General features: G+C 49.5%; 1 protein-coding gene across 2 annotated transcripts in view; it reads right to left on the minus strand.

Moving 5' to 3' along the window:
* NCAPG (non-SMC condensin I complex subunit G) overlaps nt 1-13,229 on the minus strand; it is an 859,779-nt gene that overhangs the window by 782,499 nt on the left and 64,051 nt on the right. For both annotated transcript variants that reach the window (XM_069631905.1, XM_069631906.1), the window contains exon 4: nt 2,849-3,077. In XM_069631905.1, coding sequence (XP_069488006.1) covers nt 2,849-3,077 — 229 coding nt within the window. The remainder of the gene's footprint in view (nt 1-2,848; nt 3,078-13,229) is intronic.

Consider the following 13,229-nt stretch of genomic DNA (forward strand, 5'->3'; position numbering starts at 1 on the left):
GCCAAAGTCTTCCTTGAACAAGTTGTGCGCCTGCATGGATTCCCTTCAGTCCCAATATCGGACCGTGGAACCCAATTTGTATCCAGCTTTTGGAAACAATGCTGCTCATTGGCCCAGATAGACATCCGTCTGTCCACTAGTCACCACCCCGAAACCGACGGCCAAACGGAGAGAACGAACCAGACTCTCGAACAGTACTTACGCTGCATGCTTCACCAGGGAGAAGGGAATTGGAAAGATCTTCTATGGGTCGCTGAGTACGCCTATAATAATTCTCTACATAGTACAGGACAAACGCCATTCTTTACAGTGTATGGGAGACACCCACGCACTTCTGAATTAGACGCCCCCTCAACCCTGGAAATGCCGGCTGTCAAGACCCTGCATTCAACCATCACTCAGGCCTTCACTAAAGCACAAGAGCATCTAGAACAAGCTAAGGCACGCCAGAAAAGGTGTGCGGTCCAGCTTCGCTCCAAGGCCCGTGTCTACCAGGTTGGAGATATGGTGTGGCTAGCCTCCAAGCACATACCAATAAAAGGAAAGTGAAACGTTTCACCCGCGGTTTTTGGGACCATACCCTGTGGAGGCCATAATTAACCCCGCCGCAGTGAAGTTGACCCTACCAGCCCACATGCGAATACACCCAGTATTCCATGCATCTCTCCTGAAACCAGTCAAGCCGGGTACCCGAATAACTAGCCCACCTGAGCCTGTCATCGTTCAAGGGGAATACGAGGTGGAGGACATTCTGGACTCGAAGTATGTAAGGACTAAACTCTACTACCTTGTGGATTGGAAGGGGTATGGACCACAGGACAGGACATGGGAACCCAGTGAATACATCCATGCCTCGCGCTTACTTCAGCGTTTCCATCAAACATTTCCTTCCAAACCAGGACCAGGTCGGAGGACCATTTTGAGAGAGGCCTTGGGGGGGGGGGGGGGGGGAGTGCTGTCACGACATTGTCCCCACCGAATGTCCACGGGGCCCTAAAGACTGTTCAGCCCCCCTCGAATCCCTTGGAGCCAGTCCTGGCGCTGTTGGCATCGGAGACACCTGCTAGGATGGGGTTTCAATGGGCAATGGACAAGCATGGCCGCACCCATGCGGAACACTGGAGAACTGCATTTGGCGGTCTAGCATCTAGTTATTCTGCTTTAGCAGCGCGACGTTCACTGGGTCCTGCTCAGCATCCTGGCCTGCAAAGGCGAGAAAAAGACAAGCATTTCCAACTTACCTGTTCCACGGAATCCTCCGGCTGCTGAGACCATCCAACCCTCACCATCTTCCTCCGGCTCCATCCCTGTCATCGTGTGAGCAGCTTACCAGTCCGCCAGGAGGGCCATCTTCTCCGAGACATGTTCTGCTCCCGTGGTTTCTGGAGTACCACTCCTCGTTTATTCTTCTCGATAGCACAGGTTGGCCATTTGCAAGGACGCTCTCTGCGCCGCTTGGCGTTTCATCTTACCTTTTCACTCCCAGCTGTGGCCTCCGCCTCGGCCTCCAACACCTGCATGAAAAAGGGGAGAAGGTTATTTGTGCTTACATCACCAAAGACATTATCTGAACTTCATCTACAAAGACTTACCTGAAAGTGCGGAGTAGTAGCCGGTCTTGACTCCGGCCCTCGCCAGTGAAGAAACTCGGCGGTACGGTGCCATGGACGACGTGCCCCTGCCCAGCGCAGCAGAATGGTGAGCGCACCATTTATAGAAATCAAGGTGAGAGGCGTCCCAGGGGAACCACAAGGGAATCGGGAGCCTGGGAGGCGGGTCGCCAGGGAAAGAACAGGTAAGCTTCATCTCCTGTCTCCTAGAGCCAACCCTCGACATCGCGAACTCCAGGGTAGGGGAAGGGACCGAAGAGTATCCCGGCCAGTCGAGAAGGCATCCCTGCGATACAAGGTGAGCGTTACACTTGCAGACGACTGGTGACAAAGACTCGCCCAGAAAACATCCCATATGTAAGCCACTCGGTGACTGGCCACAAGTGGAACACAACAAAACGTGGGATAGGCAGTGGCTACATCAGAAGGCAACAGGGAGAAGCACATCCCAGTCACTAACATAGAAATAACCTAGCACTTTTTGGAGAGATGCCGATATTTCCAGAAGCCTTTGCTTTGTGTCCAGATGTGCAGGTGTAAAATTCTCTTTTGCTGCAACATACTGAATGGTTCTCCTAGCTTCGGTGTTCTGTGATATAGGCTGGGCAGCTCCATTGAGATGCATGAAGGTGAGGTGTACCAAGCAGAGCAAGCAACCCAAAGCTCTGTTGGGGTAGACGAAACCGCGTCTGCCAACCTAGGCGGCAGACCCTTTGTTAGAGGATGGGGTTCTAAATCCTATTCCTTGGCAGGGATTTTGGCAAAGGGCTCCCCGTAGTCACATGCATGATGATTATGCTCTTTCACGGCAACCCGTGCCCAACCAAGTCAAATGTTGTTACATTTAATGTGCGATATTGAAAAGTACATTTTTCAAGAAGTACAAGAAATGTAAGCTCAGTGCCACACAAGTGAAAAATGCCATGCCTTCTTAAAAAGCCCCTGCAGACCAATGTATTGGTAAAGAATTTAAAGTTTTCAACAGAATGGAGATACAATTGTAGGCACAGACATAACCCAGATGTTTACTTCATATTGAACCATCTTCGACAAGAACAAAGTTAAGCAGTGAATGTAGTTTACAGAAATATAAATATTTCCTGAAGAAAATAAAAAAGGTAAAGACATCTCACGTGACAATTCATGAAAAGTAAGCGAACCAAACCAATGAATACAAAAGTTACATGTGCACCATTAACAAGTTAACTTGGCAAATGTATTTCATTTAAATAAAATACCATTAATTACTGGGCAGTCCTCATTCTTTGGATCCTGAAGTCTAGCCAACGCCAAAACAGCATGGATTCTCACATTTGGAACCTTGTCTTTTATTCTGATCAGCATGGCTTCATGAATTCGATCAAACAAATCGTCATCTATCTGGGCATTTTCTGGCAGAGTCCCCAAGACCTTATTAATAAGCTGGCACACCCTGAATCGAACAGGCTGGCTGTTTGCATTGTGATGCTAGAAAAGAGAAATACCAAGAATAAGTTACATTCACATCATGGACACTGCATTTCTTACAACAGAATTCAAGTAGAATAGTAAATAACTTAACGTGAATGTTCTGGAAATCCAAAAGTCTGACATCGTCCATCTTCGAGATATGCCTGCATTTTCAACTACTGACTGATTCAAACTCCAAAGCTTATAGAGCACTTGCTTACTCATTTATGAGAATTCCAAACAACAATATCATACGCTTCTTCTCCATCAATCCTCTTTCCGAGTGTACTCTTTATTCCGAAAGCTAACACCACATTAAACAAATCTAATGTCATGTAATGTTAGTGCACAGAGGCCTCCAGATAAGTCAAACGCATTAAATTCTTGTAAATACGACAGATTTATTGTTTTACTGCATAAATGTACATGCCAGTTTAGAGCAGAGGGCAGTGCAAAGGTTGGGTTACTTGACAGAAACCAGAACGCTTGTTTTGATTTTTATCTACATAGATGAAATTGCAGGCTTTGTAGAAAAGCCTCTGAAACATACATGTTTTTCTCTTAAGTTTTTCAGAAAGAAACCACACACACTGATATAAGGATCAAGTTTTTGTCAGTTTCTGCTGTGTTGTGATCTACCTGCTCATGCTCCAAACAGAAGAATTGATGTAACAAAAAGGGACAGTCCAGGTAGGCAGGACCCAGGGCTGAAAATGGAGTGTAACAGAAAAGAGGGATACCACCAACATTCAGTTGGTCATATTCTAATTTAAATGTATAAAGAAATGTATTGGTGTAGAAACATCACCATGCAAACCCATCCTCTAGTCTGAGATTAAAGAAAAAACAAGTTTACAGTAAAAAAAAAAAAATGAAGTAGACTGTACCACATACTACCAGGGGATAGATATCCCTATTCAATTGGCTATATTTCTTGTTTTTCAGTAAAGGTTCATAAGACATTAAGGTAGTTACAAACCAACATTTCTCATCAATGAGTTATTCTGAGTTCAGTAGACAACACATTAGACAAACAAAAAAAAAACTCCACAGTTAAATGCTTAATTGTTCAAATGGTGAGAAGTGCATAGCATAAATTCACATGATTGCAAACAAAACCAGATACATGATTTGCTTGGTGGTACTAATGCAACCAGAAAAGAGGTATTTTGAAACAAAGGAAAATGTGTGTCCTCAAATGAGCCCCAATTAGGGTGTAGCTGCAGTCAAATGGTGACCAATCCTAGGTCAACGTTGGGAAAAAGTTCCCTAGGTGTAGCTGGAAGTGGGCAAAGTCCTTGCACGTTTTCAGCACAAATTCTGGTGCCTTCTTATGGGCCGTGGATTGCATCTCCCTGTGGGTAAGAACTCCCATTGGAAGTACTGTTAAGAAGATTAAAAGCCTCAAAGGGTTCTACATGGATAGGTAGGAACACCAGTGGAAAAGGAAAACCAAGTTTCCTAAATTAACAGCACAAACCTTGTCTACGGGTCCCGGCATTAGGGGGGATCCCGTAAGTGCAGAATGGTAAACATTTGACAACACAATGCATCAGGTTATGGTCTTCAAGCTGGTATCGGTCAGGCTGGACAGGGCACGCAGGGTGGACCCAGTTGCCGGGGTCAATCTTTGGGCAAGTAAGGCAAGAATGAAGTAAGCCTTGTGGTAGTGAGCTCATAGGGAAGAGCGAGGAAGGCAGTAGGGAAAAAGGTGACCAGAATTGGTAATCACACACTTACCTTAGGCTGGGTATGGCTGTGTGCGTGGTGTTTCACAAAGCTGTCAGACGTGCATCAAGCCTCATGTGCTGCTGCCAAGAAAATGTATCATGGCGCGTGATCGTGCAGGGCACTTCCAAAGGAATGTTATTGGCACAACATGGCCCGAGTGCTATTGCCAAGGATATGATTAGTGGCACTAAAGGAGAAAGAGGGAAATGCGGGGGCTAACATTATTAAGTACAGAAAGGGCAACAGAATTGTGTCTGTTGATACGACTGCTGATGGTGTAGCAGGCTGCAAGAACGCTTACCTTGAGCATGGCAAGGTGTGCTGCTCCTTGCGCTGGTAGTACAGACGCAGCTCCGTAGCAGAGGAACGGTTCTCTAGAGACTGGGAGTAAGTAAGTGAATGAAACACATGGCTAATGCACATGCGCGGTACCATTAGGGAAGGTGTTTGTTGTGCGTTGCCATAGTAGCGAGGTCTGCATTAACACCGCAATTTGTTCAAGCGGTTTTTAAGTTGTTAATACAGCGCTGGCTGTGTTACCAGAGTGGCGAAAACATGCCTTAGTGCATCCTTTTCTTTCTTTCTTTCCAATTATCAAATGTGTGGGCGGACCCACGCAGGCACTTCCCCATCCCAAAGGATGATGTGCACCTACCCCACCAATCTTACACACAGCCCTCACATTCTCATAACTCCTCCCACCGCCCAATCTGCCCCACAAAATCTAGTAGCACACTGCTCCTCTCCCTGCCTCTCACCCAGACTCCTCCCAGCAAAGCCTTCCCACTCAGTTCAGCCACTCCCAGCGCAGACAACCGAACCCTCATCAACTCTCTCTCCTCAACATGCCTCTAACACGCAAGCAAAAAATGTCCCACAGTCTCAGGCACCCCGCACAGTCCCTCGATTTACGCTTCCCCACTCGAAACAGACCATCATTCAGCCCCACATGCCCTATCCTCAACCGGTTCAGCATCACCTCCTCCCGCCTCTCTCCTCTCTCCTCTCTCCTCCATTCCAGTTTCCCTGCATCGGTGCATCCTAGATGTGTTTAAATCGAAAGTGTTTGATGTACGAATCGGCCGTGGTATAGAGACCTGTGTCGCTGAGCTGCATATAACCTCACAAGAGCAATGCCACTCGGTAGATCCTAATTGGTGGAATGATGTTGCTAGTAACCACGTATCTAAGCATGGTTAAAAGACCAGATGGCACACTATGGAAAAAGGGCTCTGGACAGAGGGACAGTCCCTCGCAGTGATGGTCGGCAGTAAACATTCCCTCATGGTGGAGTTTGAGTGGAAAGTTTTAGATGTTTTATGAAGTGGCTGTGGTGTTAGAAACTGGGGTCTTTGTACTGCATATAACTTCACAAGAGCAATGTCACTCAAGAGATCCTAATTGGTAGAATGATGTTGCTAGTAGCCATGTGACTAAGCATGGTTAGAAGACCAGATAGCACACTATGGGAAAAAGGCTCTGGACAGGGGGGGGGAGCAGTCCCTTGCAGTGATTACAGGCTGTGAACATTCCCTCATGGTAGAGTAGGCGTATGGGAGATCTGGACTGTGCAAGGTGGTTTGAGTGTTCAGGCCTATAGTGATGGTTTGGAGCGCGACCATCCACCAAGCTTCCTTATAGTTCAATGCATTGCTGGTATTGGTGTTGTCCGGCACTTTATCTAGGACCCACCATTTGAATTCATCCTGGTTCTGTTGGTGTTCAATGAAATGGGACACCAGTGGGGCTGTGAGTCCTACAGCGGATTCTGGAGCAGTGTTCTCCAATGAGTTTGTTCACTGGTCTTTTGGTCTGGCCCACATATCTTAGCTCGCAGGGACATTCAATGGGATAAATCCATTTGAAAAGTGGCGAATGGCCCAATCTTTGCCTGCTATTTTGAGAAAATTCAATTTACATGTGAACCTGCAAACTGAGCAGGTGCCGCAGGGTGGTGGCCTGACAGATCCCCGAGGTTCGATAACCTAGATGTCTGGGCCTTCTTTGGTAGTCTGGTGTGCTTCAAGTATTCACTGAAGTTTTTCGAGTGTTTAAATGCCATTATCGGGATGGGTTTGTCAGGTAGACTTTGTTGTACTAGCTGCAAAAATGGTTTAAATACACCCTTGATTCTGTTGGTGTCAGGGCTGAACATGGCGACACATGTAATGATGTCCTGCCCAGAAGCCCTGGTCCTTGGTTGTAACAGTGTTTCTCAAGGGGGGGGGGGGGGGGGGGGTGTACAGTGTCCTCATCCTGGTATTTTTCAGCTGCTTTATGTGGTAGCCGCATGCTAGTAGCCTGGACTCGAATTGTAAGGCATGGTGTCGGTATTGTTCTACTTCTGAACAGTTTCTCCTCAATCTGTGAAACTGTCCAAATGGAAGGTTATCCTTTATGTTTTGCGAATGATTGCTCCTGTAGTGGAGTAGTGTGTTTCGATCAGTCTCCTTTTTGTATAGGGTGCACATTAAGTTTGGCATTTTTAACCTTTATGGTAAGGTCTAAGAAGTTAATGGCAGAAGGACTGCTGGAGATGGTAAATTGTATTGCAGCAGATTGAGTATTGAGCCAGGTGTAGAAATCCAGATGTTCTTGGGCCGGCTCTTTCCAAATAAAGAGGATATCAATATATCTGCACCAAATTTTAATGTTGTTATGGAATGGGTTAGTCATATTCAGGACATGGGTTTCCTCGATTTCAGCCATGTAGATATTGGGCGGGACTGGTGGCAAACGCCACCCCCATCACAGTTCCACTAATCTGGAGGTAAAAAGTCTTGTCAAATGTGAAGTAATTCTTGGCGAGGGCTACCTCCAGCAGTTCAATGATAAAGTTGACGGGGACCCTTCTTTGGGTCACTTGGTGAGTGAGGTGGTGCCACAAAAATTTGAGGGCTGCTTCCTGTGGGATACAGGTGTACAATGCTCTCGGTAATGTTCAAAGGTGCATCTTCAAACGTGGTGATAGCAGACATAGTATCCCTGAGGTACATCGGGGTGAGTTGGCGCAAAGGCTTGAGGAAGGAATCAAACTTACAAATGGGTTCAAGGATAGAACCGCAGCCGGAGACTATGGTTCTCCCGGGAGGGTTTTCAGCGTCCTTTTGCATCTTAGGGAGCGCATAGAACACTGGCATCCTACACTCCGCTGTTCAGGAAGGTCTCTTCTCCATCTGTGATCCAATCTTGTTCAAGGGCATATCTGGTAATGGCTTCAATTTGCTGCTTAATACCACTAGAAAGATCTTTTCTCAATTTCCTGTAATTAGTTTCATCATCCAACAGGGTCATTACCATCTTCAGAAGAATTGGGCATATTTTCCTAACATATTAGGAGCCTACAGGCGAAATATGCAGACATGATCCCTTCGGAGCTCCTACTCCCACCCGTGCACATCCTGTAATCTATCATGTATTGTAAGCCCGAGTCCTCCAAAAAAGCAGTCCCCAGCAATCGCAGTGTCAGAGGAAACACTAGAGAATCAGATGGCAACCAGAACAGTCCTTCAACTTACTCCTGGGGTGAAAAACATCAACAAGGCACGAAAGGGGCTGATAAAATGGCACCTGCCCACTGACTAACACGAAGGAGGAGCAGGCACAGTGGTCTGACTGTCCTGCGACGGGTTACCCAAATGAGCCCGGGAATGAGCTACTGATTGCACCGGGCCACCGAAACGGAGAGCATGGAAACGTGCCCCAGACTCCAACAGGGAGGGGGCGACCCAACCAGCGGGCAATAGCGCATCGTTAGCGCTGTGATGGGGGGAGCCCATCGGGCAGGGCACCCGGCAAGTGGAACAGCAGGCAGCAAAGTCTCCCGGTGGAGGGGCGGCGTATGACACCACAGGCAGGGTGCTGCAGACAACTGTGGCATGCTGGTGGTGGGGAGAGTGTGGTGGGAGGCAGCTCTCCTTGGCCTCACCTTACGGGGCGTTGCCTGGGGACCTGAGCGCACTGCTGGCAGCCTGCTGCAAGAAGTGAAAAGGCACGTCGTCAGCGTTGGATGGGACCCGGCCGGAGACCGCCAAGGGAGGGGAATGCTCTGTCGGGAGGAGGGGCACCGGCGAGCACACGGTGGGACTGTACCAGAACTTTGTGCGGCCACCCGGGGTGCTCCCCATTTTAGAGTGCCCACATCGCAGAGGGGAAAGAAATACCATAACACAAGGTGTTACTATAACACACGGTGCAGGGCTCCCCAAACAGGGGCAAAGAGCAGCACACAGGGCTGACCAGACTAGAAGCCTCAGAGGCACGCTGCACTCCCCAAACAACGCCTGCTAGATTGTAGCTGATGAGGCCTTGGACATAACCCGGACAGCAGCGTTCATGCTCCCATACATTCATAAGGGCCAGAGGAGGAACCCCGAGACCCAACGGCCTACCAAGTTGATGTGGACAGGAAAGAGTGCATTACCAGCATTGGATTGCGGCTGGAGGGACCCCTCGCCCAACGCTATTAGGGGCTCCACCGGTGTCAGTTTCATGGGGGCAAGGCCAAGGTGAAAAGGGAAAGAAGGCCTAGGGCGGTCGTACCCAGTGTGCAGAATCCTTGCCACATCAATATCTCACGCATCCGGCGACAAAGGGACGGAGGCCTGAGGCAGACCTGAAGACCACCCCTGCCTTCTGCTGCCCCAACCAAAGGGAGGGACTCCCGCAACACATCCCCAAGGAAGTGGAACCCTCTGTGAGAAACCTGAAGGTGCATCACCCACTAGTCCCCGCCGATCTCTCTTTCAAGTGGCCAGGGCACGGCCATCACCTTTGGATCCAGGCCCTGGGGTGAAATAGCGTAAAGGATCACCTGGGTGAGGGGTCCTCTGGGAGTGGGAGACCGGATGGTGAGACGCAGTATCCCTCTCTTTCCTGTAACACCTTTACCCCATCCTATCAGATAGGATACGTAGGAACTTTACCCACTTACGGATTGGCAATTGGTATATTAGTCCAGCCCTTTATTTTGACCAGAATCTACTAGGACTGCGTTCATTGTTTGATGGTGTAGCTTGTGCCCATCTTTAGATTTAGGATTAGATAGGCATTATTCAAACACAATTGAAGTTCAATAAACACTCTTGAACTGAGATTACTTGTGTCGGTCTTCACTGTTTGATAACATGCCTTCCTTAGACCTCCCAGAAGTCTGGCCTCACAGCCGCGATCTAATCAGGGGCAAAGGGACGGAGCAAGAAGAGTATCCGCTGAGGCAGGAGACAGACAGGGCCCAATCCCACCAGAGGTGGCCAACCCACCAGTCACCTCAGCAGCTCGCTCTCTCTGGGGCTGGAAGAATAGATCATGGGAGGCAAAGGTAAACAGCCCAAAATGGACTCTTTCACAACCTCAACAGCACGTCGGCATACCTCTGCCACAGCAAACCCCACCCCCCTCCGACAGAAAGGGGGGGGGGGGGGACTAGATGGCGACCCTGGAGGCACGAATAGCGGAGGTTCTCCTAGCGGTACAAAGCTTCAGAATGGCGCCGGAACAGCAGATCGGACACATAGGGAAGGACCTGAACCTGTTGTGCATAGATTTACACAAAGTGGCAGAGAAGCAGAAGGAGACAGACTAAAGTAGCCTCAGCAGAGACAGACAAACACTTCAAGCACAAGTCTCCCAGCTGTTGCAGGTAACAAAAAACGCTACCGGTACGGGCGGAGGACACAGAAGGGCGGTCCCCGCAGGAACAACATGCGTATTATAGGCCTGCCAGAAGGGGAAGACGAGTCCATGGAACAATTTCTGGAGGACGGACTACAGCACGAACTGGGCACTAAAGGCCTCTTCAGGTGGAGCAGACCAACCGGGTCCCTCGCAAAGGACCCCCCTGTACTCCCTGGTGCCCTCCCTAGGCCAGTGATCGCACACATTCAATTACAGGGATAGTGATGCAATACTCCAGCTGGCGAGACGGCGGGCCCGATACCCACAGGACAGGGGTCCGCTCTCATATTTTCTGACTATATAAAGCTTGTTCAAAGCCTATGGCAGCACAATGAGGAAATCAAACGAACCCTGCAGGATAACAGGATTCGGTACATGCTCCTATATCCCCTGCCCCCCTGCCTCAAGATTAAAACAATGGTTTTGCAACTTGCCTGAAGAGGCTTGGCAATGGTGGGAAGTGGAGGAAAGCTGGACCAAAGTTGAAGCCCCGGCTCAGGGGGAAGCATAAAGCAAGAGAGCCTCGACAGCCCACAGAGAAGGCGATGCAGGGGAAGGACGTATGCAAATCATTGCAAGTTAGGAGGGGCAAAGTGTCACGCTCACCTGATTCCCACAGAGGCGCAGGTCTGGCTTCGAGTGCTGATGCTTCTTCAGTGGTGAAGCGCAGGACTCTGAAGATGGACTGGAAGGGCCCCTCTACTCTGGTCTTTTCTGGCTCGCAGGAATATTCCCCTGTGCGTGAAAAGGGAGTATTACCTACTGATGGAATAATGCTCAAGCCTCCCACTCCCTTCCAGCCCTCCACGGTACCCTTCCACGATTCCCCGTGAAGTCTCACCTTAGGGTCTGGAAGGAGGAGTTCTCCATCCTGTTTCTGATGCAGGGGCGCGTTGAAACCCAGTTACTTCACTGGATTGAGGTTTGATGGGAGTTCAAAATAAGCTTGACTATTCAGGTGAGGCGCTGTAAGAGCTCTGTTGCAAGTTCAAAAGTTCAAGCTTAATAATAATGTTCATTGTCTTATTGCAGCAAGCGCTAATGCTTATGTCTTTTTTCCCCTTAGGGGCCAGGGTTCGGAATGCCGGAGATATGGCGCCGACCCGAAGTGAAACGTGCAGTTCCAGTAAATGACAGGTAAGTTCTGGATGAGCGTTCAGGTAATGTCTTTGCATTCGCTCATTCAATGTCCTTGTCTTTTTTCCCCGTAGGGGCCGGGGTCCGGAATGCCAGGAAGCGGCAGGACCCGAAATGAAATGGGAATAACCCAACAGGTAAGTCTTAGAAGGAAACTGAGCCTTTCCTATTCCCTTCCTTCAAATCTTGTTTTCTTGTCTTTTTCTCTCTAGGCTCTGAGAAGTGGGTGCGGATCCGGATGATCGCTGCTGAAGATGGAGGCGCCCAGGAAAGGTGAGTGAAATGCAGCGCTGCAGCGATCGAAGCGAAATGCTTTTAAAATGATGTCTTCCCTTTCAGGATCGTCGGTGTGATGTCTCTGTGATGCAGCTTTAGCTGGTAAGGTCTTCTTTCTCTCCAATTCTCTCTTATCTCCCTTTGCAGGCGACCCAGGATGCTGACAGGCGTGGCTGAAGTCCAGATGCAGGAGCTGACACGGTGAGCGTCCAGCTGCGAGGAGCAGAACAACGCGAAGCGTGAGTTGCTGATCGGGCGTGGTTTAAATAGCTTTGGAAGAAGTTCCAGGTATGTATCCTTCCACCGATCATGTATGTATCCTTCCCCGACCACACCCAGGTGGAAAGTAGTCCTACAGGTAAAGTAGTTCCATTCAGGCCTCAAGAGGGCCTGGATGTAGCAGCATGGTCTGCATCAGATAAGTGCACATTAAAACACTTGAACACATGTATAGCTTTATGAGCCTGACGCCTAAGGCGCCAGGACAGGGGTCTAACATGACCCTGGCGCCTAAGGCGCCAGGACTGTGTCCAAAGGGCCCCAGCTTGGGCCCGCTGGCACTTCCGTGGGGGGAATGATGCCTGCCTCTGGGGTTGCTGGGTCGGACCTGGCTCCTTGGAGGTAGGCATCATGACACAAAGTAACTGTGGCAGAGGACGGCACGCGAGCAGGGGGAGGGGTGGGAAGGGAGGGGTGGGAGAGGCGGGGTGGGGTGGGGGTCTAATTCAGTGAAACGCAGATTATGGGATCTCTACAGAGGAGGGAAGGGGCAGTGGTCGGACCAATGGGGTCAGTGACAATCCTAACCAGGACCGTGAGGGGTCTGGAACGCCCTGCTTGGCTTCAGAAGCTCCGGGATACCTGAAAAGATGGGGGGGGTACAGATAAAACTTCTTCAGAATACACATCTTAAAGAAGAACTGGGGAAAGTGAAAGCCTCATGGGACCCGGGAGGTCTACAGGACGATGTACTCTTCATATGCCAGAGGGGTCTTAACCTGAACAGCCAGCGGGGCCCCCCTCCAAATCACCAAGGTGAGGCAGAACCAGGAGCGCAGGACTCTTCTCCTAGTGTGGGAGTTGGAAGGAAGGTAGGTCGGTCTGCCTTGTTAACTCTTATGCCGCAAACGCCGACCATGACGCATACTTCCCGGGGGTGGTGGCCATGATAGGAGGGCACGGGTACGCTGACCAGGTTTCAGGGGGCAACTTCAACGGTGTGCTCCAGTCCCAGCTGGACTAATCAGAACCCAGAAAAAGTGACAACGCTCTGGCCTCTAGGTCTTTGGGACATGCGCTGGCAGACCTTGAGTTAATACATCTCTGGAGGGGAAGTAAGGGCAATGAGAG

Source organism: Ambystoma mexicanum, chromosome 6q, assembly GCF_040938575.1.
Source record: "Ambystoma mexicanum isolate Mex_15411 chromosome 6q, UKY_AmexF1_1, whole genome shotgun sequence".
Lineage (NCBI taxonomy): Eukaryota > Metazoa > Chordata > Amphibia > Caudata > Ambystomatidae > Ambystoma > Ambystoma mexicanum.